Raw genomic sequence first — 25,616 nt, 5'->3', positions numbered from 1 at the left:
GACACACGCATAACGGCTTCTTTAGCTCCCAGCTCGGTTACCTTCCCTGAACTATCTCTGGCCCACAAGATGAGCCCTGTGGTGGCAATGACCGTATTGCTGTTTTAAAATATTAAGTGTCCCCAAGGGCAGAAAAGGTGCAATGAAATGGTTCAGGCTATATTGAAGAATAGTCATGCTGAAAATGATGCTCCTTGACTTTAGGTTTTGTGGATATCATCCTGCTCTGTTTTAAGGTGGCAAACAACCAGAGTGTCAGAAAGTTTACTGTTATGTTAAATTCTCCATTATCTTGTGTTTTTTCTATTTCAGATTTCACAGTGGCAATACTATACTTGATTTAAATCTAAATATATCCAAAATTAGATTTATATCCAAGAGATATTAAAGTGATTATTTTCTGAAACAATTCAGCCATATCTTCTCAAATAAGCTAAAATATACATTGATTGCAGGTATAAGAAAATGGTCTAGTCTATGTCACTTAAAATGTTTCTATTGTCAAATATTGGAAACTATCTAACCTTCTTTTAAGTAGTAATAAGTTTTCAGCTCCTGTGACTGAATGCTCCAGGTGAGGCTGAAATGATATGAGCAAGAATTGGGTCTCTTATCTCTAGTGCCTTCTATATTTGCTTCATTATCAGCAAATTTTGTGATTCAAGGCTCATTAGAATGCATAGAAAGCACAGGGGAAAATTCATAATGGCTGAAGTTAGGTTACCAGTTAAAATACATGACATCCATCCAGCTCATCCAGCTAAATATGATTTTTTTCTTGAGATGGAGTCTCCATCTGTCACCCAGGCAGGAGGGCAGTGGCGTGATCTCAGCTGTAACCTCCACCTCTTGGACTCAAGCGATTCTTGTGCCTCAGCGTCCCAAGTAGCTGAGATTACAGGCATGCGTCACCATTCCTGGCTAATTTTTGAAATTTTAGTAAAGATGGGGTTTCACCATCTTGACCAGGCTTATCTCAAACTCCTGTCCTCAAGTGATTCGCCCACCTCAGCCTCACAAAGTGCTGGGATTACAGTCATGAGCCACCACGCCTGGCCCTAAATATGAATTTCTGATAAACACCAAATAATTTTTTAGAATAACTAAGCCCCAAATATTTCATGAGACATACTAAAAATATTCATTTTAATATAAAATTCAAAATTCACAAATATATTTTAAATTAAACTTAATTTTTTATATGAATTTAAAATTTCACAAACTTAACAGGGCATCATTTCTTTTTATTAGCTAAATTTGGCAGCCCTCACTAAAATAACCATTCCAAATCTGTTGGTTATTTTTTAATGGTGCTGAAACAATTGATAAACTATGTAAGTAAAAGTATACATTTTTCTCTTCTATCATATATCAAAGTAAATTCCACATAGATCACTAAATTATATAAAACAAATAAAACAATACTTAGAAGGAAATATACGGAGAAATATGTCTGTATCTTGTAATGGGGAATAGCTGTACAGGAACAAATTCAAAAGAAATAAAATGCTTTCTAAAAATGTAAACACTTCTATTGTTGGAAAACAAAAAAGCAAACCACAAACGATGAGAAAAATAATTGCATCATGAGACATTTAAAGGGCTAATCATTTTATCAAGTAAATTTTCTCAGTAAGAAATAGGTAAATATACTAATTTTAAAAAGTAAGCAAAGAATACCGTTTAGGGCTCTCCAAAGAAACAAAACCAATAGATTTATTGAATCAATAGGAGATAGATCTCCTTGATCTATATATCTATATCTGTGTAGTGAAATCTACAGCTATCCATCATTTATCCATTTGCATAAATATAGAGAGAAATGTTTATTTTAAGGAATTGATTCACAGAATTGTAGGGGCTGGCAAATCTGAAATCTGTAGAGCAGCCTGTCAGGCTGAAGACTCAGGGAGGAGTTGATGCTGCAGCTTTGAATCTGGTGTTTGCGGGCTGGAAACTCAGGCAGGGTTGCAATTCTGAAGCAGCTTTGAATCTGGTGTTTGCAGGCTGGAAACTAAGACAGGGTTGCAGTTTTGAAGCAGCTTTGAATCTGGTGTTTGCAGGCTGGAAACTCAGACAGGGTTGCACTTTTGAAGCAGAATCACCCCTTCTTTGGAAAACCTCAGTGTTTTCTATAAAGGGCCTTTTCAAGAGATTGGATGAAGTCCACCCACATTATGGAAGGTAATCAACTTTGCTCAAATTCTATGTATTTAAATGTCAATTTCGTCTTACAAATACCCTCACAGCAACATCTAGACTGGTGTTTGATCCCATAACTGGGCACCATTGCCTCGTCAGCTGACACATAAAATGAAGCATCACAGATACAAACAGGAAATTTTAAAAAAGGAAATATAAACTTAAGCCAAAAAATTATTCAAACTTGCTAATGGTAAAATATAGAAATTAAAGTAAAAGCTCAATATAACAACTCAACTATGTCTTACATTAGTATAGGTCTATAGTGTCATCATCTGTTCTCTTTGGACACAGAGATATCTTTAAAAGATACACCACATGCTTGAAAACCAAAAAATACCCATTTTAAGATTCCTAATGTCAAACTTGTTAAATGTCTACAATGCATAAGATTCAGCTTTAATTTTTATACTTAATATATATTATAACATTTACATGACTTGTATATACATTATTTTATAATATTTTTCTATATTCAATGTAGCATATATTTGGCATCATTTTCTTTACTACCTGGAATGTAAGGGGCATAACTATCTCTAAAAGATTTTAGACTAGACAATCTCAAAGTTCCCTTTAATCTCTAAAGTTAAATCAAGTCGAGCAGGGTGGCTCACACCTGTAATTCCAGTACTTTGGGAGGCCCAGGCAGGAAGATTGTTTGAGGCTAGAAGTTTAAGACCAGCCTCAGCAACAAAGCAAGACCCCATCTCTACCAAAAAAAAAAAAAAAAAAAAATTAAAAATTAGCCAGGCCTGGTGGCATGTGCCTGTATTCCCAGATACTTTGAGGGCTGAGGTGGAAGGATCACTTGAGCCCAGCTGGTCTAGGCTGTAGTGAGCCATGATTGTGCCACGGCACTCCAGCCTAGGTAACAGAGTGAGATCCTGTCTCTAAAAAATAAAAACTAAATTAATTAATTTAATTTAATCAAAATACAGATAAGTTCAGTGATTTAAATTTAAGATAATATAATTAACTTAATGATTTGCCTATGTTTAATGTTTAAATACATAATAAAGTGTCTATCAGGTAAAAAGGCGCTTTGTTTAGTGGAATTTAATTTCAATAGCTGCTGAATCAGAATATACATTTACCTTACTTTAAGCAGACCTCATTCATAAATATATAGATTATGCTATAGATGTATAAAGACAAATTGGGTAAGAAATAGAGGTAGGCTGCTAGGCAATGTTTCCCTTGAGATACTGAACTTCACTGGTTCTTTAAAAATAATATTTTTTGGAATTTGCTTTGAAATTAGTGAACTAAATTTTAGTAAACAGTACATTTAAAAAATTGTATGAGACACAGTGTGATTGGTATGGGACATAAAGCATCTTTCCTTCTTCCAAAGTCTTTATCTTTACTCCTCATGGTATTTGCTATTTTAAGGCTACTGTAAGCAAAGAAAAATTGAAAATTGAAATTATTAAAAATAATAGTAATAATAGTAATTTTTAAGGAGTTCCCTTCGAAGAGCCTTGCCTGAGGTGAGAATTGGGAAGGAAGGGTAGAAACCTTTCTAGATGAAACGTGTGGTGCAATGAGGAGCATAAGAAAGTTTCTGAAAGTACTGCTAAGCTGTTTTGCTTAAGAACACAAAAATAAGTTATATTTGTTCTGTATTCACCAGGCTCTATTTTCCATAAATGCAATAAATTTAATAAATGCCCCATAAGGCATCTCAAAGACACTTTTGACAATAGTTTGTATTATATAGTGTAAATGCAGGCAGCAGTTGGGACAATATTATACCACCAATTCAGTGAATGCTAGCATTACAACATCAATGCTGCAAGCCAAATAAAATCAACGTTTTGCATACTAAGAGTGTGTATTTGCATGTTATTTGTGTTGCTAACATTTATCTTCAGTATAACCAACGATAAAGCATTCTCCATGGAAAGTCCAATATATTTGTTTTTAGTGTTCCATAAACTTTATTTATTTAAAATTCTGGGCTTTACATGTCTTGATTCCCTGAGGTTTTATTATTTAGCCTCTGTGTTGTTTCATTATAATCCAGATATAGGTGTTTCTAAACTAGGAAACTTCCATCAAAGTGACAGAGGCTGATTACATGTACAGTTACATCAAGGCAAGCTAGCTATGCAAACCCCATAGCCAAGTATCAGCAACTGGCCTAAAGGTTAATTTGAAAAAAGGAAGAAAGGGAGGGAGGGAGGAAGGAGGAAAGGAAGGGGGAAGGGAAGGTGGATAAAGGAAATATGTTGAGTGCCAAGCAGTAGTTGCTATCTAAATAAACACTTGCACTTTTCATACTTTTTCTGTAAGCTCTATAGTGTCTTGAAAATTACAGGCAATACAGGCTCATTTAAAAACAAATGATCGAGGCAGGATTGCTTGAGCCCAGGAGTTCTCTGCAAAAAAATACAAAAAAATAGCCAGGTAAGATGGCTCATGCCTGTAATCCCAGCACTTTGGGAGGCGGAGACTGGCCGATTGCTTGAACTGCAGAGATCCAGGCCAGCCTGGGCAACACAGCAAGACCCTGTCTCTAAAAGAAAATACAGAAATTAGGTGGGTGACACGCACCTGTAATCCCAGCTACTTGGGAGGCTGGGGTGGGAGGCTTGAGCCAGGGGGTGGAGGCTGCAGTGAGCCCAGATCGCGCCTGCACTCCAGCCTGGGAGACAGAGAGAGGAGAGAGCGCATGATTCCCGTACAAGTCATATCTTAGAGGCTTCTCTCGGGAAGAAGCAGGACACGCCTGGAGGATGAAAGCTAAGCAGGGAGATTGTCTCAGCTCCTGCAGGACCCAGTTGGAAGCCCCCGGGACACAGAAGCACAACTGAAGCCACATCGCGAGCCTGTTGTACCCCCGGGTTATGCGCGGACGGCAGATGGGGCAGAAAAGGGTGGGTGTGGGTGAGGGGTCAGCAGTCCAGAGAGTCCCACAGCCCTGAGGGTCCCCCAGTCCAGAGTGTCCCCCAGTCCAGAGGGTCCCACAGCTCTAAGGGTCCCCCAGTCCAGAGTGTCCCCCAGTCCAGAGGGTCCCACAGCCCTGAGGGTCCCCCAGTCGAGTGTCCCCCAGTCCAGAGGGTCCCGCAGCCCTGAGGGTCCCGCAGCCCTGAGGGTCCCCCAGCCCAGAGGGTCCCGCAGCCCTGAGGGTCCCCAAGTCCAGAGGGTCCCGCAGCCCTGAGGGTCCCCCAGCCCTGAGGGTCCCGCAGCCCAGAGGGTCCCGCAGCCCTGAGGGTCCCCCAGTCCAGAGGGTCCCGCAGCCCTGAGGGTCCCCCAGTCCAGAGTGTCCCGCAGCCCTGAGGGTCCCCCAGTCCAGAGTGTCCCGCAGCCCTGAGGGTCCCCCAGTCCAGAGGGTCCCCCAGTCCAGAGTGTCCCGCAGCCCTGAGGGTCCCGCAGCCCAGAGGGTCCCGCAGCCCTGAGGGTCCCCCAGTCCAGAGTGTCCCGCAGCCCTGAGGGTCCCCCAGTCCAGAGTGTCCCGCAGCCCTGAGGGTCCCCCAGTCCAGAGTGTCCCGCAGCCCTGAGGGTCCCCCAGTCCAGAGTGTCCCGCAGCCCTGAGGGTCCCCCAGCCCTGAGGGTCCCGCAGCCCAGAGGGTCCCCCAGTCCAGAGTGTCCCCCAGTCCAGAGTGTCCCGCAGACCAGAGGGTCCCGCAGCCCCGAGAGTCCCCTCGGGATAACGGGGGCAGCTGTAAATTGCCAGCCAACTCACAGCAGCAGGAGGGCAGAGGGGCTGGGGCTGGCCCAGCAAAGGCCACCGTCTCACCCTATTCACGTGACACTGGATGACAGTGACTCTAAAATCCCACGTTGCCACAGTAGCAGGAAGTAAAATCTTTGAACCTCTTTCTGCTTCCTCCCCTAGGCTAAATCATCCCAGGAGCATTTATCCAGTCCGAAGTCTGTTGGACCAAAGCCTTCCTAGTCACTCTGCTCAACTACAACGTCGCCATCAGTCTCCTAAATTAAACCCTTTAGGGCTTAGCTTTTTCAACTCATGTTAGAACCTCCCCAGTCCTCCCCTCCAGGTGCCAGGTGTTTTAATCTGTCACGTTCAGTACCTGTACCTTAGAGTCTTCCCGACTCCGTCCAGCCACCGAGCCTTTTTGAATCCTTCCAACATGCTTTCACATGAATTTTGACTACACAGTCCTAGGAACATTGGATAATGCACATAGATACCTGCCTTCACTCACAGATAACAGCTTTCTCCTCTTTCTCCTCTGCCCTCTGTCTCCCACTCTCTCTCTCTTCATATTTACTCTTCCCTGGAAAACTATGATCAGTATATCAGATGATCAGTAGGAGGCAGTCAGACTCTTTCTCAAAACCTCAGGGACACTGCAACATGTTAATTGCCATTCCACATCCAAAGACTAAAAATTAATGGTTCACTTTTAAATAACAGTCTTTCAGTTTCTAAAATGCATTAGTCAATCATCAGTCAATCAATCTATCCAACAGGCACTGCATTCTGAGTCTATACATGCTAGATAGAGATAAAATAATGAAGCTATGTGAATGCTTCCTTTCACAGTAATCACTGAATTACACAATCATTTATTATAGGAATGCCACCATAATTCATCTTCTAGAATTGATTTTAGACCTAATTTATAACAACAAATCAATTTCACCCATGCATAAACATAAATATAATTTCCTTTAATTATAAAGGAGGGCATAAAATATGAATAAACAGACATCTTATTACCTCCTCCATTATTAAATTATCTTGGCATACATAGTGTCTATCATCAATGTATGCTGTTGATTAAAGGTGAAAATTAACAGAAGTACGGCTGTATCTTTGGAATTGCTTATAAAATAGACAAACTTCTACAAAGACTGCCTAAGGAAAAAAAAAGACATGAATAATTTGAATCAGAATACAAAAACCACAAATAATAGATTTCTTTAAACTATAAGAAAATATTATGAATGCAGATGCCAGTAAACTTTAAAATTTCAGTTAACAAGAACACTTTCTAGAAAACATCAATTTCCCTAATTGATTTATAAAAACAGAAAACCTAAATAAGGAAACAACTCTAATTAAAACAGTGATTTAACTCCTATTCCCTAAAAAAACTTATTTTTTTCCTCAATTTAAACAAACCATAATCTTTATATCTTAAAAATTGTTAAAGAATAAAAGTGTTATCAAACTAAGCCTCTGTATTAAAACTGGGGAAAAGCAATTGAAGAACAGTTTACAAGTAACTCTCATTTAAGAGCTAAACTATTAGTATCTGTAACTCAAGAATGTAGGAAAGAATTCACGGATTAAGTAGATTATATTTCAGAAACATAAGAATAATTGAATATCAGAAAAATATATCAAAGTAATGTTTCGCATTAAAATTTTTAAATGAGAGAAAAAGGCATATGATCATTTCAAAAGATAATAAATACACTTAGCTAACCAGGAAACAAAGGGAATTTCTTTAAAAGCTTTCCTATTTAATTTAGAAAAAGAGTATTAAGTCTTCCATTCAACATTCTACAAGAGGTAGGTAGCTACTAGATAGTTACTAGTCAATGTAATATAATGAGGAAAAGAAAAAATAATAATTAATGGTAAGGGAAAGACAACATTTTTTGATTATAATATTTTCATATGAATAATCAAATTTTCTGTACTTAAAAATCAATCGACCAAATATTTATATATTTTTTACTCAAACATTGACAGTAGAATAATCAAATCGAATAATCAGATAAATATTAGAAATTATAAGAATGTACTGATAGATGTAAGATTAATATATGAGAATTAGTGTCATTTCCATATACTGTTAGAGAATGTAATTAGAAACTATATTGGAAAAAGCATCTTATTAGTCATACAAATAACAAGTTTGACACAAATGGATGATGTCTTTATGGAAAATATTTTAGGCATCATTGAAGACTATAAATAAGAGCTGAAAAAATCTACAGATTTTCCATACTCATAAACATGAAGACTAACATGGAAAATATGTTAATCTCACCAATGTAATATACAATTTTATATATATTCACACATATACATTCCAAGACACTCTTAAGATCAAATGGAAAGTGGAGGATCAAATATAATTAAGACAATTTTGAATTAATAGGTTTCTCTTTCTACCTTGATGGTAAGACATTAAAATGCAGCAGTAATTTTTTTCAGTGTAGTATTTGCACAAGGATAAACAAATTATCGATGGAACAGAAAGGGAGCGTTTATGGTTACATGATGCAATAGCGATGGCACTGAGTTTGGGCAAGCAATTACTTTGTCATACTTAGTCATGCAGTGAAAAATAAAATCAGATTCTTACTGCACCATAATGTAAAATCAATTTCCATGTAGATTAAAGAAGGAAATGTGAGATGTGACATTACAAACATTTTAGAAAAAAATATGGGAGAATACTTTTATGATCCTGGGTAGAAATGAGTATCTTTACAAGGACTCCGAAAGCAAAAATTATAAGTAAAAGTCAGTATGTTTCATTTTCACAAATGAAAAGAAGAAGGGCTTTCTTTGGTAGAACATATTTGCCGCTTTTACAAATAGCAAGTATTAGTATACAGACAACAGAAATGTCAGTCTAAAATGACATATGACTTCATAACCAGTAGGTTGGCAAACATTGACAATAACAAGTGACACCAAGTGTATGGAGAAAAAAGAAATCGCAAACTGTTTGTGGAAGCATAAATTGACACAAAATCTTTGGAGAGCAATCAAGACATTTGTGTTAAAGTAAAAATGTTTATATCCTACAATTCAGTAGTAATCTAACAATTCTATTTCCAGAGTTTTCCTTAAAGGAACTCTAAATATGGTCAAGAGAACACGTATTGTAACATTGTACTGGTGAAAATTGAGTGGCTTAATGTACATAAAAGTAGAAAAGTTTTCAAAACAAAGTTGAATAGTAAAAATGATCACCAACTCCATTTTACATTGTCAGGAACAAACGCTGACTATTAGCAGCATTTTGTAAGTCCGAGGCAGTGCACATAGACTTTTACAAAGAACGATCATGTTATAAACCACCAGTGTGAAAGTGTCCTTCAATTTGGAAGAAAATTATTTTTTCCAAGGGACCTTAAGAGCTTTCTATAGTAATGTAAATGTCCATAGGATTGAAAGTACACAGTATAACTGCCAGGTTGACTTTTTTAGACCAAAAGAGAGGAAAAAAAAAAAACCTGAAGCATTGAATACTGTTGGAATGTAGATATTTCACTGTTCATATAATCCAAGTGTGTTGAGGAAACATACATTTTAAGAAGAAAACTTTATATTTTCTATTTTATTAAACTGAAAGTAATTCTCAAACCATAGGGAATAGCCCACTGAAATCCAATACAGACAATGTGATTTATAGTAACCTGTTTTAAAGAATGGGAGAATCAAGGTAATTTATTATATGAAATTTTACCTCAAATGTCAATTTGTCAGGAATTTCCCCTCAAGTACCAATTCGTTGGGACACTTTTTAAAAAATGATCATTAATAGCACAAGGTACTTCTTTATAGCACCGTCCACATAGGCAGTTTTTTGTACAACTATGTAATTAATGTTGCTATCTCCCCAGCCTCTATGTTCCATGTTGGTTTTGACAATGTCTGTATTTGTTCACCATTAAAGCTTCAATTATTGTCTCCCACAGAGCTTGCAATATGCAAGACATTTTATAAGCAATTTGCATATATTATCTCATTTAAACATCATAATGATCCTGTCAGGTAAGTACTATTATGTATCCCCGTTTATAGATGAGGAAATGGAGGCAAGAAGTTAAATACTTTGTCCCAGGCCATCACTTGCTAAATGGCAGTCACGGTTTAAATTCAGGCAATAGGAGTTGCCCTTAAAGAAGCAATTGCTGTAAAATTTTCTCTCTTATTAGGAAAAAGACTAATAACACATAGAACTGGATAAAATCTATAAAACAACAGTTTTTAGACACGGACAATGAGCAACACAAGGCTGCTGTCTAATTGAAGGAAAGCAAGCAAGGGGGTCTCAACCATCAAGCAAGCTTTTTTGCCTGGACGCTATTTCCAGATTGCAGCACGGGGAGGGTCAGTTCAAGAATAGTCCAGCAGATTTGCTAAATTACAGAGGCAGTGATCTGTGCTCAGGGGTCCAAGGCTAAAATGTATGGGGCCTAGGACCAGAAAACAAAAGGAAGGAAGCTAAATACAGAAAGACTCCTAGGTCACTCTATGGGGGTCTTCTCAAGTCTTTGATTGGTTACCTGAATATCAATCTGTACAGCCTTGGGATAAAATCCAACGAAATTTGAAAAAAATGAAAAGTTACTGCAAGAAAAGTGCAATTACCTAGAAGCTGAAGATGAACCATTGGGAAGACTCACATTAGGAATGGGAATCATTCCATTTCTCACCTGCTGGAAAGGTGCCCTGTTGAAAGTCTCTGGGTGACGTGGAGACCCCAGACACATCACGTTTTAGCTGTGGAGCTCACTTAGTTCTAGAGACTATTCCAGACTTAGTGTTCAGTTAAAAACAAAACATTACAAAACAAAATGAAAAAACAGCCTAGGTAACTGCAAGTAACTTACATCTTTACAACTTATCCAAAACTCTTTTTAAAAACGCAACAACCACTCAACAATGTAAATTCCACAATGTCTAGCATCCAGTCAATAATTATCAGTCATCCAGGGAAACAGGACAATATGGCTACCTTTTCAAAAATATTTAATAGAAACAAATCTGGAAATGACAAGATGAGGAATTAATAAACAAGAATTTTTCTAAAACTCATTTTTAAAGACTTAAAGGAAAACATGAACAAATGAAAAGATTAAAAGGAGATATTTTAAAAAATCATGAGATCTGCTGGGATGAAAAATATAATAGCTGAAATAAAAAGTTTACATAAAATGAATACCAAATAGATATTGCAGGAAAAAAGAAGGTCTTGACACGTTGATATATTAATACAAACAGTGCAAAATAAGGCACAGAGAGACAAAAATACTGAACAAAAATGTGCAAAACCTAAATGACCTGTAGTTTAATATTAGCAACTTACGATAACTGAAGTTCCAGAAAGAGATAAAAATACTTGAGAAATAGTGTAGAAGAATATACAAATTAGAAAAAATATTTAAGATATATAGAAATATTTACACATTTGATAATGGTATAAAGCCACAGGTCCAAGGAGTCCATGGAATGTCATTGAGTATAAACACAAGTAAAACCACATCAAAGATTTTGTAAAAAATTGCTGGGAATTCAGATATAAAGACAAAATCTTGAAATCATAGATAAAAAGGAAGAAAGATTTTTAAATTGCAGTAGTTGCTTCATAAGAAAAAATTTAAGCCAGAAAAAGACGGAGCAACATGTTCCCAGTGCTGGGGGAACAAAAAAAGGTCAATCTAGGATTTTTTCAGCATGACAGAAAAAAAATCCTTCAACATTTGGAAATTAAACATTAATTCTCATTAACTATTCAGCATATGGAAACGTGTAGAGGGCAGCAAATCCAAGCAGGACAGCTCCAGAGCACCTTCTCTGAACCACCGTCCACATCTCATTTGATCTATCAGTACTTGGAGACTAGCAGGTAAGAGGCTAGTACCCTCATCTGCACAAAAGGAATCTGAAACCTGAAGGAATCTGCAATTCTGATGACTATCCTAAGTGGTAGAACTAAAATAAGTCCGTATTCTCAGTCCACGTCTATCCCTCTTGGCACTTCACTGAGTCCTCTTACAAGAGATCTGCAGGCTCAAATATCTAACCAATATGTAGATAATATTAGCATATATTACAGATATATGCTTAAATATGCAAAGACTATCTCTGAAAGGTTATACAAGTAACTGATGAAGCAGGGGAGTGTGCTTCTCTCCAAAGCAAAAAAACGAAGTGGCTGGATGCTGGAGGGGAAGGAGGTTTCTTTCTACTGGCTTGTATCTTTTAAATTATGCATAGTCTCAAATGTGTCTATTTTTTAAAAACAGGAAAATTTAATTAAATCATAAACGTAAAAAGAAGTAGTTGCCTATAATTTTATTTATGTTTTAAATTTTATTTGAATTTTGTTGTAAAAAAGAATCTTATACATGCAAATATATAAAAACATTATTTCACCACTCTTCATATTAGTTCAGTTATTTTGTTCAGTTTATGTATATTTTAAGTGATTAGCTAACCTTATGCTTGAAATTTTGTTGTTATTATTTACCTTCTAGCATGTGGATTACTCCATTTTATTGCTTTTTCATATATATTGTTTCTAATGGTTATATCTTACTGTTCTGTAGACTTGTACTGCAGCTTAGTTTGCAGTTATTCCAAATATTGAATGTTTCATCTGTTCATAATTTTTCACTCTATGAATAATTAACTTATTTGTACAATAAAAGCCCTTAATGCATAAGACTTTGTTTGCAGGTTTACCATGTAATAAATCCCTGTAAGTATAATTGCTATATGAAAGTCTCTGAACACTTTTAAAGGCTAGATTACATCTCTCTAACCTGCAGTAAATGTCCCCTATTTTAACAATCACCTTGTTTTCTGTCTTCCCAGAAGTCTCTCTGGGAAGTGTGTATCTTCTTTTCTGACCTTCCTTGGTGCTCAGCAGGTGGTAGTGGCAGATTTTACCAAATAGATTTCGCCAAAATGGAAAATTTTCCCACTCTGCCTTGCGATAGCTGGGAATATCAATTTCAGTTTAAATTTCTTAGGTTGAAAATTTTATTATTTCGATTTTTTCATTTTGATTGTTATGTTTTTGTGATTGTATTATTTTGCTAGTTGACTAGATGAATATCAAACCTTTTTTGGATGTTGAGTGAGTCTGAACCTGCCCGGTACCACTGCTTGTTAATTGGAGGCTTTCACTTTTCCCTCATTCCCAAATCATCTGTCCATCGCCTTTGATGTTATTTCATCCACTGGAATGTACTCATCATATATTAAAGATTCTAATCCTTAGATTTTCATATTTTTTGGAGATATGTCCTCAATTGCTAACCGCTTTTAAGCTTCTATTTAATTTAAAAGACATTTAATGTTCATTCTTATGCCAGTGTTCAAGCAATACTACTTCAAAGACATATATGTCATGGTCTGAAGAACTATCAGTAGACAGCAGATAAATTTAAACATAATATGGTGGGCTGGGCACAGTGCCTCACACTTGTAATCCCAGCACTTTCAGAGGCTGAAGCAAGATAATTGCTTGATCACAGGAGTTTGAGACCAGCTGGGGTAACATAGTAAGATTACTCTACAAAAAAAAAAAACTTATCTGGGCATGGTGCACACCTGTAATCACAGCTACCCAGAGGCTGAGATAGGAGGATCACCTGAGCCCAGGAAGTTGAGGCTGCAGTCAGCGGTGATAGTGCCATTGCACTCCAGCCTGGGTGACAGAGCCAAGAACCAGTTTTAAAAAATAAAATAAAAAATAAGATGATGGCTATCTTTTCCACCTCATTGCACAGCACAATATTCCTCTCACCAGACCAATTAATTGCTCTTGCTAAATTGTTTTTACACATGTTTAATCGCTTTTCAACAGAAATAACAGAGACTTACTGGTTAAGACAGTGAAGTTAAGTCAAAAATCCCTCCTTCCCTAAAATATAATAAATTTGGGCTGAATTCATTTTTTATAAACAAGAAAAATGCCAATAATAAATAAAATAAACAGTTCAATATCATAAAAAATTGAAATTGTGGCCAAGGAAGTAAAAGACAAAAAGACCAAGAATCAAAGTAACCCAGTATAGACCATGTGTCTCCTAACTCTGGGGGACTGCCTGCCATGCTCCTAGCCCATGACAATGACAAGAACCAGAAGCAGTCAAATCAGACCTGGGGATCCCTGGTGTGCTCTTCACCTTGGACACTTGAACCCTCTAGATATATATTCTTAAGTGAAAAGAACACACTGTGTATATCAAAATAAGAAAAAGAAATATAATTCTCAGATCAGATAGAAAAAATAGAAGTAAAATATATGAAATAAAGGAAGCTTTATTCACATTATGTTACAAAATAAAAGAGCTCTCCATGTTAAACATTTAAGAAATGAAGTGAAGTGAGAAGCAGACAAAAATTCCATAAGGAATGAAATAAAGAAAGGAAAAGGTATGGTCAAATAAAGATGAAAAATCCATTCTAGAAAAGAGCAAAACCAAGAAGGGAAAATAATCTTCCCTTGAGCGTGTTTTTTTTTTTGGTATAGATGGAATATAGGAGGTAATAAATTTGGCAGAAAAAGATATGGAGCTTGTGATGACATAAAAACATGGGGGAAAAGGGAAATTATGGTGCTAGGAACTGAGGCAGGAAAATATCATTACAGAAATACCTAAAAATCATGTTTACAAAGGAAAAAAATAAGAGTAGTTTGATAATGAGTTATCCACGTTTTTGTTTTAAAAGCAGTATTTTATAAGTTATTTTGTTATATAAAAGCTTTCTAACAACAAAGTGACATATGTTAGAATTTTACTAGTTTAGCTTCATGCCTGGTGGTGCCAAAAAGAACTCCCTCCTATACTTTTTTTTTTTTTTTTTTTTTTGAGATGGAATCTTGCTCTGTTGCCAGGCTGGAGTGCAGTGGCACTATCTCGGCTCACTGCAACCTCCACCTCCCGGGTTCAAGCAGTTCTCCTGCCTCAGCCTCCCAAGTAGCTGGGATTACAGGTGCATGCCACCACACCCGGCTATTTTGCATTTTTAGTAGAGACAGGGTTTCACCATGTGGATTTTGAACTCCTGACCTCAAGTGATCCACCCACCTCGGCCTCCCAAAGTGCTGGGATTACAGGTGTGAGCCACCACGCCCAGCCTCCCTCCTATACTTCTATAGAAAAAGTGACTTAAACTGGTTTGGGCTCATAACTTTTCAATTGACTTAGTCCTAAAGACAGATAAACTAAAAATAGTTTTAACACCTAGACGATACATATTCCAGTTTCTATTTGCCACAATAGTAAGGAATCAATATTCATCATAACTGGATGAGCTAGCTTCAATGGTCCATAAGTAGTTTAATCTGTAACCACTGCCTTTATTTACTGAGTTACAGCTGTTTTTATTGACTTGTGTTTCAGTTGCACTTAGGTCAAAAATCATATTTTAAAAATGGTTGAAAATGTTTTCTAAGATCTACTATTTAACTTCTGTATTATAAGCTGAACTGGGTCAGAGTGTCGATGTTGAACATTCTGGATAAGGTTTCTATTAATTAAAAAATTATAAACAGATCTTTAAACATACATCAGAAAATATTGAGACATTAACATTATTTGAAGAAAAAAAATGACAAGATTAAATATAAGATGATGGGTAAAATACAAAGGCAGTCTGGCCAGGAAATATTTAGAACCTCATTCTAAGAGACCCTGAGGGACTACCATAAAGCATTTATCTAATTTATAGCCATTTGCTCTGACGTGTGTAAAAGACATTACATAGAATATAGCAGTATTTTAAAAATATGTTTCAAAATTAAGAATCTTAAAGAAAATCCAAAAGTCTATTTACTCACCATGAAATTACAACAAATCCCAACTCATGATAACCATCCTGCTGTGTTAGTAATAGTAAATTTGTTATAGACATGCCTATATTATTTTAACATATTATTTCCAAGTCAGTAGGGCAAATCATTGGTCTTTGAACCAATACTGTGTTGTATTCAGGATTTTTCTACATGTGAGTAATTAGGTTAAGTCCTAGGATCATGAAATTGAGTAAAATACAACTCTTGTCCAAAATATTTTCTTTCTACTTATTAAAGAGTTAAAGCAAATAAACTCTTGTTTGTAATTTATATTCTTAAAGTTCAAATGCAGTTGATTACTGGGAATCTAACATATATTGTAGTAAATACTCACTAGATAAAAGAATACATGCTTTCATCTTAAGCTGGCATCCAAATTTTTTTTGTAACTCATTCTTTCTATAAGGCCAGCATTACCTAATACCAAAACCAGACAAGGAAATAACAAAAAAAGAAAACTACAGGACAATATCTCTTATGAACATAGATGCAAAAATCCTCAACAAAATTCCAGCAAACCAAATTCAACAACACATTTAAAAGATCATTCACCATGACCAAGTGAGTTTCATCCCAGGGATGCAAGTGTGGTTCAACATATGCAAATCAATAAACATTATAAATCACATTAACAGGGCCAAGAAAAAACACTATATGATCATTTCAGTATATGCTGAAAAAACACTTAATAAAATTTAACATCCCTTTATGATAAAAACCTTCAACAAACTGCATATAGAAGAAGCATACCTCAAAATAATAAAGGCCCTGTATGACAAAGCCACAGTGAACATCATACTGAATAAGGAAAAACTGAAAGCCTTTCCTTTAAGATTTGGAACTAAACAAGGATGCCCATTTTCACCACTCTTATTCAGCATACTACTGGAAGTCCTGGACACAGCAATTAGGAAAGAGAAAGAAATAAATGGCATTCAGATTGGAAAGGAAGAAGTCAAATTAGCCTCATTCATAATTGACATGGCTTTACATTTAGAAAAACCTAAAGACTTCACCAAAAAAAAAAAAAATGATTATGACGAATGCAAAAATTCACAAAGTTGCAGGATACAAATTCAACATAACAATAATGAGTAGCATTTATGTATGCCAACAGGGAACAATCTAAAAGAAATCAAGAAAGCAATCCCATTTCTAATCACTACAAATCACCAGGAGTCAATTTAACCAAAGTAAAAGATCTACACAAGGAAAGGTGTAAAACACTGATGAAAGAAATCGGAAAAACAAAAAAAATTGAAAATGTTTTATGCTCATGGATTTGAAGAATTAATATTGTTAATATAATACTACCCAAAGCAACTTATAGAGTCAATACAATCCCTATCAAATTACCAATGACATTCTTCACAGACAGAGATTTTTTAAATCCTAAAATTGATATGGAACCACAAAAGACCCTGAAGAGCCAAAGCAATCCTGAGCAAAAAGAACAAAGCTGAAGGCACTACATTGCCTGACTTCAAAATATGCTACAAAGCTATAGTAACTAAATCAGCAAGGTACAAACATAAAAACAGATGCATAGACCAGTGGAATAGAATAGAGGACCCAGATGTAAATCCACACATTTACAGCCAACTTATTTTTGACAAAGGCACCAAACACATAGAATAGAGGAAAGCGCAGCCTCTTCAATAAATGTTGTGGGAAAACTGGACAACCATATTCAGAACATGAAGCTAGATCCTCTCTCACCATACACAAAAATCAAATGAAAGTGGATTAAAGACTTAAATCTGAAACATGAAACTACCAGCAGAAAGCATGGGGAAATGTTCCAGAACATTGGTCTGGGAAAATATTTTTTGTGTAAGACCTCAAAAGCATAGGCAACCAAAGCAAAAATAGAGAAATGACGTCACATCAATTTAAAAAGCTTCAGCACAGTAAAGTGAACAATCAACAAAGTGAAGTTACAACCCACAGAATGAAAGAAAATATTTGGAAACTACACATCTTACAAGGAATTAATAACCAGAATATATAAGGAGCTCAAACAACTCAGTAGCAAAAAATTAAATGATCTGATTTTTAAAAAATGGACAAAAGGCCTGAATAGATCTTTCTTTAAAAAAGACATACAAATCGCCAAGTAAATGAAAAAAAAATTCAACATCACTAATTATCAGAGAAATGCAAATCAAAACCATAGGTATATCATCACACCCCAGTTAAAATGACTTAAATCAAAAAGACAGGCAATAACATGCTGATGAGGATGTGGAGAAAGGGGAACTGTCATACGGTGTTGCTAGGACTGTAATGTAGCCACTGTGGAAAATTGTAAATAGGTTTTGTTTTTCCAACAAACTAAAAATAGACCTAACATATAATTCAACAATCCCACTACTGAGTATATATACCCAAAAGAAAGCAAACCAATATATTGAAGCCATATCTGTATCTGCACTCTCCTGTTTATTCCAGCACTTTTAACAATAGCCAAGATGTGGAATAAACCTAAGCATTTTTCGGTGGATGAATGGATAAAGAAAATGTGGTGTGTATGTAAGCACTGGAATACTAGTCAGTCACTAAAAAATAAAATCCTCTATTTGCAACGACATGGATGAAACTGGTGGTCACTACTTTAAGTGAAATAAGCCAAGCACAGAAAGACAAATATCACATGTTCTCACCTATATGTGGAAGCTAAAGAAATGGATCTCATAAATATATAGTGTAGACTGTAGATTGGCCGTTATGAGAGGCCAAGAATAGAAATATGGAGGGAGGGTCAAAAGAGGATAATTAACAGGTAAAAATATACAGTTTGGTAGACGAGATAAGACCTAGAGTTCAGTAGATCAGTAGGCCATAGTTTACAATAATCTATTGTGCATTTCAAAATAGCTAGAAGAGGCCGGGCGCGATGGTTCATGCCTGTAATCCCAGCACTTTGGGAGGCCGAGGTGGGCAGATTATGAGGACAGGAGATCGAGACCATCCTGGCTAACATGGTGAAACCCCGTCTCTACTAAAAATACAAAAAATTAGCCAGGCGTGGTGGTGGGCACCAGTAGTCCCAGCTACTCGGGAGGCTGAGGCAGGAGAATGGTGAGAACCCAGGAGGTGGAGCTTGGAGCTTGTAGTGAGCTGAGATTGCACCACTGCACTCCAGCCTGGGAGACAGAGTGAGACTCCGTCTCAAAAAAAAAAAAAAAAAAAAAAGCTAGAAGAGAATAATTTCAATGTTTCTAGCCTAAAGAAAAGACAAATATTTAAGATGATAGATATCCTGATTACACTGATTTGAGTTTTACAAATTATATGAACACATTAAATTACTAAATGTATCCTGAGACTATGAGCATCTATTATGTATCAATAAACAAAAAAACACCAGATGCTTGCAAAGATGCAGACAAAACCCTTATATGCTGTTGTGGGAATGTAAACTAGTATAGCCACTATGGAAAACAGGATAGAGAGTTCTCAAAAATCTAAAAATAGAACTACTATATGATCCAGCACTTCTACTACTGGGTATTTATCCAAAGAAAAGGAAATTATATCAAAGGAACACCTGCACTCTCATGTTTATTGAAGCACTATTCGCAATAGCAAAGATATGGAATCAATAGAAGTGTCCATCAGCAGATGAATGGATGAGGAAATATGCTATATACATACACAATGGAATACTACCTGGCCATAAAAAAGAATGAAATTCTGTCATTTGCAACAACATGGATGGAACTAGAGGACATTACGTGAAGTGAAATAACCTAGGCACAGAAAGACCAATATTGCATGTTCTCATGTATATTTGGGAGCTTAAAAAGTTGATCTCATGGAAGTAGGGAATGGAACTATAATTACCAGAGCTGGGAAGTGTTGTTTTGGGGGAAGGGAGATGAAGAGGGCTTGATTAATGGGTATAAACATATAGTTGAATAGAAGAAATAAGTTCCAATGTTTGATAGCATAGTAGAATGATTATCAATAACAGCAATGTACTGTATATTTCAAAATAGCTAGAAAAGAGGATTTGAAATGTTCACAACACATAGAAATGATAAATATTCAAGGTGATATACACCCTAAATACCCTAGTGTGATCATTACACATTCTATGCATATAGCAAAATACCACATGTATGCCACACAAATGGACAAATAATATATAGGTTTTTAAAAAATAAAACTTAAATCTAAAAAAAGAGTTAAAGGGAATATACTCTTTATATTTTTGAGTTTGGATTTCAGGGAAGGGCGCTGAATATATAGTGTATATTCAGTAAATATTCACTGAGTAAATGAATAAATGCCTTTCTCTTAAACTGATAGCCAATCTTTTTACAGTTTTTTTTTTATTTGATGTTGGATGTTTGTGCTTTTCTTTTTCTCCCAGATTAAATATTTCAAATGTTTTATTGATTTTATTATCAACCATAATCAATTCCTTTATTTTTTTCTCTTTTCTAATTTATGTCTGTGATGGTTAATACTGAGTGTCAACTTGATTGGATTGAAGGATACAAAGTATTGATCCTGGGTGTGTCTATGAGGGTGTTGCCAAAGGAGACTAACATCTGAGTCAATGATCTAGGGAAGACAGACCCACCTTTAATCTCGTGGGCACCATCTAATCAGGGGCCTGCAAATATAAAGCAGGCAGAAAAATGTGAAAAAGTGAGACTGGCCTAGGCTCCCAGCCTCCCACATCTTTCTCCCTTTCTCCCGTGCTGGATGCTTCCTGCCCTAGAACATCGGACTCCAAGTTCTTCAGTTTTGGGACTTGGACTCGCTCTCCTTGCTCCTCAGCTTGCAGACAGCCTACTGCGTATTGTGGGACCTTGTGATCGTGTAAGTTAATACTTAATAAAGTCATATATATATATACATATATGTTTATATAGAACCAATACGATATATATATCCTATTAGTTCTTTTCCTCTAGAGAACCCTAACTAATACGATGTCTTTTATTTATTCATTGGTACATACATATATGTATGAAAACAACTCATTTATTTAAAAAGGAATACAGTCATGCACAAACTTATGTGATACAAATAGAAATAGAAGCTGATGGGGATGCAAGAAAATGAGGGCTGACTCTTCTTGAGTAAGGGACTGGGGATCAGAGAAGACAGCCTTAAAGAAGTGACAATAAAGTGAAATATTAAAAATTAAGAAAGAGTAGACATTAAAATTTTAAATTGACATAAGAGTTCAAATTTAAAAGTCAGGAAAATAATTGTTTAGAAATAATGGGAAGATAAATAGGGTTACTAATTTTTTAACCATTGATTTTATATATATATGTATATAGTAACAACTGCCTTGGAAGCACCGTTATAAGAACTGTAGCAATAAATGTGAAGGGCAAAATTCCTACCCTTAAGTAGTATGTATTCAAGGATGTGTATAGAGGAGACAGTTAATACATGTATAAATTACATGTGTTGGGTAATCAAGTTACTATGAAGAAAATCAAGGCCAAATAACTGAGTAAAAGTCAATAGCAATGGGCTGGGTGGAGTAGAAGGAGTATACTAGGTTGGCCAAGGAAGACTTCCTGAAGAAATGACATTATTTGTGCAGAAAAGAGAATCAGGTTTTCGTCTTGTTTTAAATTTAGATGAACATTTGAAGTCCAAGTAATAATGTTAGGTAAACCAAGGAATATGAATCAGCAATTCAGTAGAAAGGTTGAGTCCTAAGATATAAATTCAAACATTTCAAACTGTAACTAGTATCTAAAACTACAGACTGGATGAACTTAAGTTGCACTTAAGTATAATCAGAAGGAACAGGAAAAAGTTACAAAATAAAATTTAAAAATTTTACTTTATTATGGGATTAATAATAAAAATATTAGAGTAATTATGGAATTAATTTGTCTTCCTAAAAATATTAGAGTAATTGTAGAATTAATTTGTCTTCCTAAGTTTACAAGTACAAAATATATAGCTGTTAATTCCCCCAAAGTTGTAAACATGTTTAATGGCTTAAAAATTCCAATGATTTTTCTTTAATATTATAAAACAATTCCAAATTCACATGAAACAACAAGTGGAATAGGATAATACAGAAAATGTTGAGTAAATAGAATGAAGACAAATATTCTATATTTTTAAATTATGATAATTATATTTATGATGTAAGAATTAACATAAAATGTGTGAAACAGCAGAAAGTTTAGAAACACACCCAAACATATATAGACCACTTAGTGAAATCAGTCTCACAGATCATCAAAAATGTACAAATTTTAATAATTTACTGTCACTTTTATATCCCAAATTGGTAAAGATTCAAAACAATGAAATCATCCAGGGTTGGCAACATGAGAGTTGACAGACATTTTCATATGGTTGGAGTAGGAGTGTAATTTTTCCAGTCACTCCAAGGGCAATATGGCAGTTAACATCAAGACTCTTAAACATGTACAAGTTTTAACCCATTATCTCTACTTCCTGAAATGTGTTATGAAGAAACAATCATAGTTAAGCAAAGAGTCCTTTACAAAATATGACTGCAGTCAGTTAGTTAGAAGTAGATTGCTTGAATCAGGCAGGGGTGTGTTACATCATTAACTATTTCATCAGGTTCTCAAAATTGGGTTTGAATTTCAGAAATTCCAGAAATTGCTCAAGGTACGTTAAGGGAATAAAATATGTAACCGCAAGTTCATAAGAAAAAATGTATAAATCTATTCAAATATGAAAGTGTTAACTCCTTATCTTTTGTTGGGCTAAGGAGAATTTTATTTTATTCTAATCTTTACTCTTTTTTTAGTGTTTTACAATGACTGCACAATAATTTTATAATCATAAAAATGTTCTAAGACATAAACCAAAGGCACACTGTCTGCAAGGCTACAAATGGGGAAAAGGCCTCAGTGTCCTCATTTCTGAAATACTAATCTATCTCTTGAGTCTTGTGAGATTGCTGTGAGAAGCAGGAGACGTATGAAATGTTCCAGAGTGCATTAAGAGACATAAAGAGGCTGGGCTTATCCGTGCTTCTAGGACACTAAAATGCCACTGAAGCATTTTGTCAATTGCCTTAAATCTTTCACTTGGGCACCATGAGTGCACTAATGACATAGGGTGTCCTAAATCAGTTGTATCCATTTTTTACACAAGGTGTTGACTCCTACTGGAAGCTGGCTCCAAGGAGGACGTTGACACTGCTTTAAGCAAGACCAGCAGTTTGCTCAAGGATTCAACAAGCAGATCTTGGCAAGGTAAATGTATAAGTACTAGTTAAAGGTTAAGTTCTGGTCTCCTTACTGAACCCAGGAGACACAGAAACTCAAGTGTGTGTGATTATAGACCACTAAGCAAGGAAGTGCTTCACTGGCCTCAGAGGTCATGGGAGTCCCAGAGCAGGATCTTTGCAGGGAAGGAAGCAAAAGAGGGCAAGTAACTGGAGTAGTTTAACAATAAGACTGGTTTACTGAGGTTAGGCTCAATAAAACTGTTTGGTCCTGCTATTGGTGGGAAGACTAATTGTACAACAGAGATTCAGGCCAGGTTTGGCCACAGTTGCAATGTGCTGGTTCTAGTGTGCTGGTTATTTTCCGGCAGGGACACAAGACGTTTCTCCTGACTCTAGTGACAGCTGTTTAGTGCTGTAGACCCTGTCCTGGGCCGTGCTATAATGGTCACGTGAAATGTACAAGAGTTGATATGTTTGTTTCACAAGCAAAATAATCTTAGAACCATCATGAATTGTGCGCTTTATTATGCTCAGTTTACAAATTAACGGGAGGAATTTTACTCTGCCCTGAAGGTTCTATCAGAAAACAGAACTAGGAATTATTTCTCCCACTTCTATTGCAGTAAAGAACATAATTGTTCTTCTGACCCCCTACTTGGGCCTAGTTTTCAAGAAAATGTGTATAACAAAATGCTATTGCGTGAGAAAGGTGAAGGAAATATAGGAGCCCACTATAAGAAAACCAATATGAAAACATTTAACTATGAAATAAAATGTGTTTGCAACAGATGTTTTATGTATAAAATGTTTAAAGACAGCTTTTTAAGTAACAAACGAACTTTGTAATTAAGCTCTCAGTTTTTCAGGACTCTCATTCATTCATTCGCCCATTTATTCAACAAATATGTGTGACTATATATAGTCCTTGTAGTCCAGACGCCATTCAGTGAAACATACAAAAGTGAATGGCACTTAATATCTATCCACAGAGAGAGCTTCAGGAAACAAACATATAAACACATGCTCTCACCATGAAATAAGTAGTAATGAAAATGTTGAAAACAGTACATTTATTTTAAGAGAGAATGAAAGGTACAAAGGTGATAATGTGTTATTTTATAAAAATTACTGTAGTCATTTCAGGTAGTAAATTACTTCTTTGAAGTTGTATTGAAAGGACAGTCTGGCATGGGATAATGAGCATGAGCTTTAAAACATGGAGCATTTAATTTACGTAGTAGCTAAGTGAATTTTAATTCTTCTTTTGAATTTCCATTTCACTCCCTCATCAATTTTTTTCTCTAAAAATCTTTTTTTTTAAAGACAGAGTGTTGCTCTGTCAGCCAGACTGAAGTGCAGTGGTGCAATCATAGCTCACTGCAGCCTCAAATTCCTGGACTCAAGCAATCCTCTTGCCTCAGCCTCCTGAGTAGCTGGGACTACAGCCATGTGCCACCATGCATGGCTAATTTTTAATTTTTTGTAGACATGAGGTCTTACTATGTTGCTCAGGCTGGTCTTGAATTCTTGGACTCATGCAGTCCTCCTGCCTCAGCCTTTCAAAGTACTGGGATTACAGGTGTGAGCTGCGGTACCCAGCCATAAAAATCCTAGAAAATAGAAGAATAATGTAAACATTATTCTTACATTATTATTATTATATACTATTATATGTTATTTTGAAAGAATAACATAAGCTCTGTATACTTTAAGAATCCATATGCAGGCCAGGCGTAGTGGCTCACGCCTGTAATCCCAGCACTTTGGGAGGCTGAGGTGGGCGGATCACGAGGTCAGGAGCTCAAGACCATCCTAGCTAACATGGTGAAACCCTGCCTCTATTAAAAATACAAAAAATTAGCTGGGCGTGGTGGTGGGCGCCTGTAGTCCTAGCCACTTGGGAGGCTGAGACAGGAGAATGGTGTGAACCCTGGAGGCAGAGTTTGCACTGAGCCGAGATCGCGCCACTGCACTCCAGCCTGGGGGACAGAGCGAGACTCCGTCTCAAAAAAATTAAATAAATAAATAAAAAGAATCCACATGCATGTTTAGTATTTTAATAGTAACAGTTTCTTGTGAGTCCAGAAGAAAATTCTTTCAATGTATTATATTTGAGAATCTGAAAACATATATGAGCCAATATTTTTATAATTGTGTGAATCATGTGAGTCTCATACTCCTAATTTAACAGGAAAGCATGTGAAGTACTTGATATTGTCAAAGTGGCTTCTAATTCCACGTCTGCTAGTACCATAGCTACTACTGCTACCACCATCGTTATTACAAATAGAAGTACACATATGTGCAGATGCTGCATACTCAACTGCTGACCACCGACTCTTCCAAATACCACCAGAAAAATTTATTACAAAAAAAGCTAAGTTCCTTACACTGACTGAAGTAAAAGAGAACACTACTTTGACATAATCTTAGTACTGTTTAGCTGAAGAGGGATGTCAGGAAAAGATATTTATTAATATATTTTCCCAGGGTCTGGGATGTGTGATTTTTAAGGTGGTTCTTAAAAGGCTCAAAATATTTGTGGGATGGACAGAGATAGTGAAATAGTAGCTTTAGACGGTGGGCAAAGCAAAGAGAAGACCTTGAAGTGAGCTGTGAAGAGCAAGCCATTAGTTTTGATAAGTGAGCTGTTTTGATGGGTTCAGTCTTATTTCTGAAGA

The 25,616-nt window shown here is 36.0% G+C and overlaps 1 protein-coding gene across 1 annotated transcript; it reads right to left on the bottom strand.

Annotated features, from left to right (window-relative positions):
• Nucleotides 1-1,295: 1,295 nt before the first annotated feature.
• LOC129059216 (S-antigen protein-like) lies at nt 1,296-25,210 on the bottom strand. Its single transcript, XM_054554878.1, has 3 exons — nt 25,144-25,210; nt 4,762-5,870; nt 1,296-2,143 (listed from the first exon to the last, which is right to left on the bottom strand). Exons 1-2 carry the CDS (start codon nt 25,208-25,210, stop codon nt 5,053-5,055), a joined length of 885 nt encoding a protein of 294 aa, XP_054410853.1. The 3' UTR covers nt 1,296-2,143; nt 4,762-5,052.
• Nucleotides 25,211-25,616: the final 406 nt, after the last annotated feature.

The sequence above is a fragment of the Pongo abelii genome, chromosome 3 (assembly GCF_028885655.2).
Source record: "Pongo abelii isolate AG06213 chromosome 3, NHGRI_mPonAbe1-v2.0_pri, whole genome shotgun sequence".
Lineage (NCBI taxonomy): Eukaryota > Metazoa > Chordata > Mammalia > Primates > Hominidae > Pongo > Pongo abelii.
The sequence above is the reverse complement of the archived record's forward strand: the minus strand, read 5'-3'. Positions and strand labels throughout refer to the sequence as shown.

What these genes read in the sequence shown, in the direction of transcription:
- LOC129059216 (XM_054554878.1), bottom strand. Translation starts at nt 25,210, where the DNA reads ATGGTGGTAGCAGTAGTAGCTATGGTACTAGCAGACGTGGAATTAGAA. An exon ending in AGCCACTTTGACAATATCAA is followed by an intron (nt 5,871 to 25,143) that starts GTACTTCACATG and finishes GGCAATTTACAG; the next exon opens with CTGCCCCCGTTATCCCGAGG.